The sequence below is a fragment of the Lactuca saligna genome, chromosome 2, assembly GCF_052625555.1.
Source record: "Lactuca saligna cultivar CGN05327 chromosome 2, ASM5262555v1, whole genome shotgun sequence".
Taxonomy (NCBI): domain Eukaryota; kingdom Viridiplantae; phylum Streptophyta; class Magnoliopsida; order Asterales; family Asteraceae; genus Lactuca; species Lactuca saligna.
The window spans coordinates 15,797,130-15,799,437 of NC_136418.1; the positions used below are offsets into that span (position 1 = coordinate 15,797,130).

The following is a 2,308-nucleotide window of genomic DNA, read 5'->3' on the forward strand; positions in this document are numbered from 1 at the left end:
TTTATGATCCGGATTTCGTATTACCCAATTCGTAATTCCCAACAACCAACTACCAAGGTCACAAGCCTCTCAATAGGCCAACAGCCCGAGGTTATTTACTAAACATATACAATAAGACTAACACCAAGATTTTACTACACAATTTTCATAAAAATGTGAGATTTATATAGCATCAGTAATGTTACAAGCATTGAATAAACAGTTAAACAGACATCAACTTATATGTGATGCATCTATGTTTTAGAAAACTTCAACTAATTTACAGATATTGGCCTTGAAATCGTTATGTCAATAGCTACTACAATCAGAACCACCGACCAAAACTAGTGTTTCAATGTAGGAATTCACTGTGAATCTATACCCACTAATGAGATGATTGCTTAGTTCTGAGTTAGGCTCATAAACAACAAGCTCTTCAGTTGATTCAAAGGTATAATCTTGGACTTCCATAATAGATCCGCCCTTCCTCCTAAAACCCACTGCCCTCATCAAGTCACCTGGTGCCTTGATATTGAATAGCTTAGTAAACGATCTTTCTACACCACGCTCCACCATCCATACAGTACAACAAACTTGCTCCTCAATGGTATCATTGTATCCGCTTTTATTGTATTCAAGTATAACAAGAGACTCCCTTAGCTTAGATACAGAAAGTAGGGAGAAAGTGATGATAGCCAACCTTTCAGGGAGGACTACTACTTCAAACTTCTCATTAGTTATATCAAATGACATAATCAGATTACGAGTTTTAAACACACTATCCACAGTTGTACAATCTACAGCACACCAGTAGATAGACTTACCAATAACTACCTGGGGCCCCATAATATGTATTGATATGCTGGGGAGATTGCCAGATAGACTTGTAAATTTCCCCGAACTTTGCTTATAAACCTTAACTTCCCAAAAGTTGCCAATTTCGCTTTTCCGTTCACTCCCCCAACGCAATTGAGTGATCTGGATGATCTTGGTATCAATGGTGACAGGACAAACTCCAAAACCAAGAACGATTAAATGATTCGTATATAACATATCAGGCAGTGCGATAGCTATTGATTTTCTAATGGAAGGATTCAAAACAACAGCAATCATCCTTCTATAGATGGAAGGTGAATCACCTTGGAAACACAACAAGCCATAAGAACTACCGACTATTCGTGGATCTCTAATGGACAGGGGAAGAGATGGAACAAACCTATGCTGGGGGAAAGAGTCATCATCGACAAAAGAAACATATTTAGGCACTTGTTCATCTGTGTACGATACAAACAGATGTTGTGGCTGTGTGTGGCTGACGCTGTGGGCAGCAATAAACTCTGAGCTGTCGATCAAAGACTTCCATGCTTTCGAAACGGATCTGAACTGAATCAATGATTTGATAGGAAGCGTTTTCAGGATTTCCTCTTGGATATGGAAAGGCAGTTCGTCAAACATTTTAATTGTGGGTGTCGTTGGTACCTGATTTTTAACGGTTTATATAACCGGAGATTTAAACTCTACCATACTAAAAGCACATGTACCCGAATAATTGAAATTAGTTGACCGTGAGTTAAGATATATTTAAAAACAGTTGGTACCTAAATAATAATACTTTTTGAAAATATTATTTGTTCCAATAGCTGCAGCTAGGTAATATTCTTGGTGGCATGAGATGCATGAATTGGCTCAATAATGCAAATTCAATCAATAACATACAGCTAAATTATTATTATTATTATTATTATTATTATTATTATTATTATTATTATTATTATTACTGGAAACGACCGATAACGTTAAAAAAAAGAGCCACTTCTAACAGGCAAAAAAGAATGTACAACAGAGGGAATTACAAGAAAATGGGGGAGATACACCAATCAACCTAATTACAACTTCTTAAATTTCCTCTTTATTTCAGCCAATGATACACCGTAGAAATGATGTTGTCAGTCAACATAGAAGCACATGCAACCTTTTGTTTAAGACTCTATTGTTCGTGGTTTTCCAGGCACCAAAGCAAACTATAGCAAAACACCCCAAGAATTTTACGCTTCATATAACAACTCTCCCAGTTAGATGCAAAGTTCAATAAATCGTTTATGTTACCAAAGAAAGCTTGATTGACACCACACTATCAAGGATATAGAGCCCATCCACAACATATAGCATCGGATCCACAGCAGCCCAATGCATCATCATAGCCCATCACAATATACTCACGTTTACAATGTATATACTTATTCAATTGTATAGTCAATAGATCCAAAAATATCTCCTATAGAATAGCTCTTGAATATCTTGTAATCTGTTGTAATTAAGACTATATATG

At 36.3% G+C, this 2,308-nt stretch overlaps 1 protein-coding gene across 1 annotated transcript; it reads right to left on the reverse strand.

Moving 5' to 3' along the window:
- Nucleotides 1-288: 288 nt before the first annotated feature.
- Nucleotides 289-1,434, reverse strand: LOC145029546 (F-box protein CPR1-like). The gene has a single exon (XM_078978054.1). It carries the CDS (start codon nt 1,432-1,434, stop codon nt 289-291), a length of 1,146 nt encoding a protein of 381 aa, XP_078834180.1.
- Nucleotides 1,435-2,308: the final 874 nt, after the last annotated feature.

Excerpts from the sequence above, each read along its gene's own strand:
- LOC145029546 (XM_078978054.1), bottom strand. The coding sequence starts at position 1,434 with ATGTTTGACGAACTGCCTTTCCATATCCAAGAGGAAATCCTGAAAACG.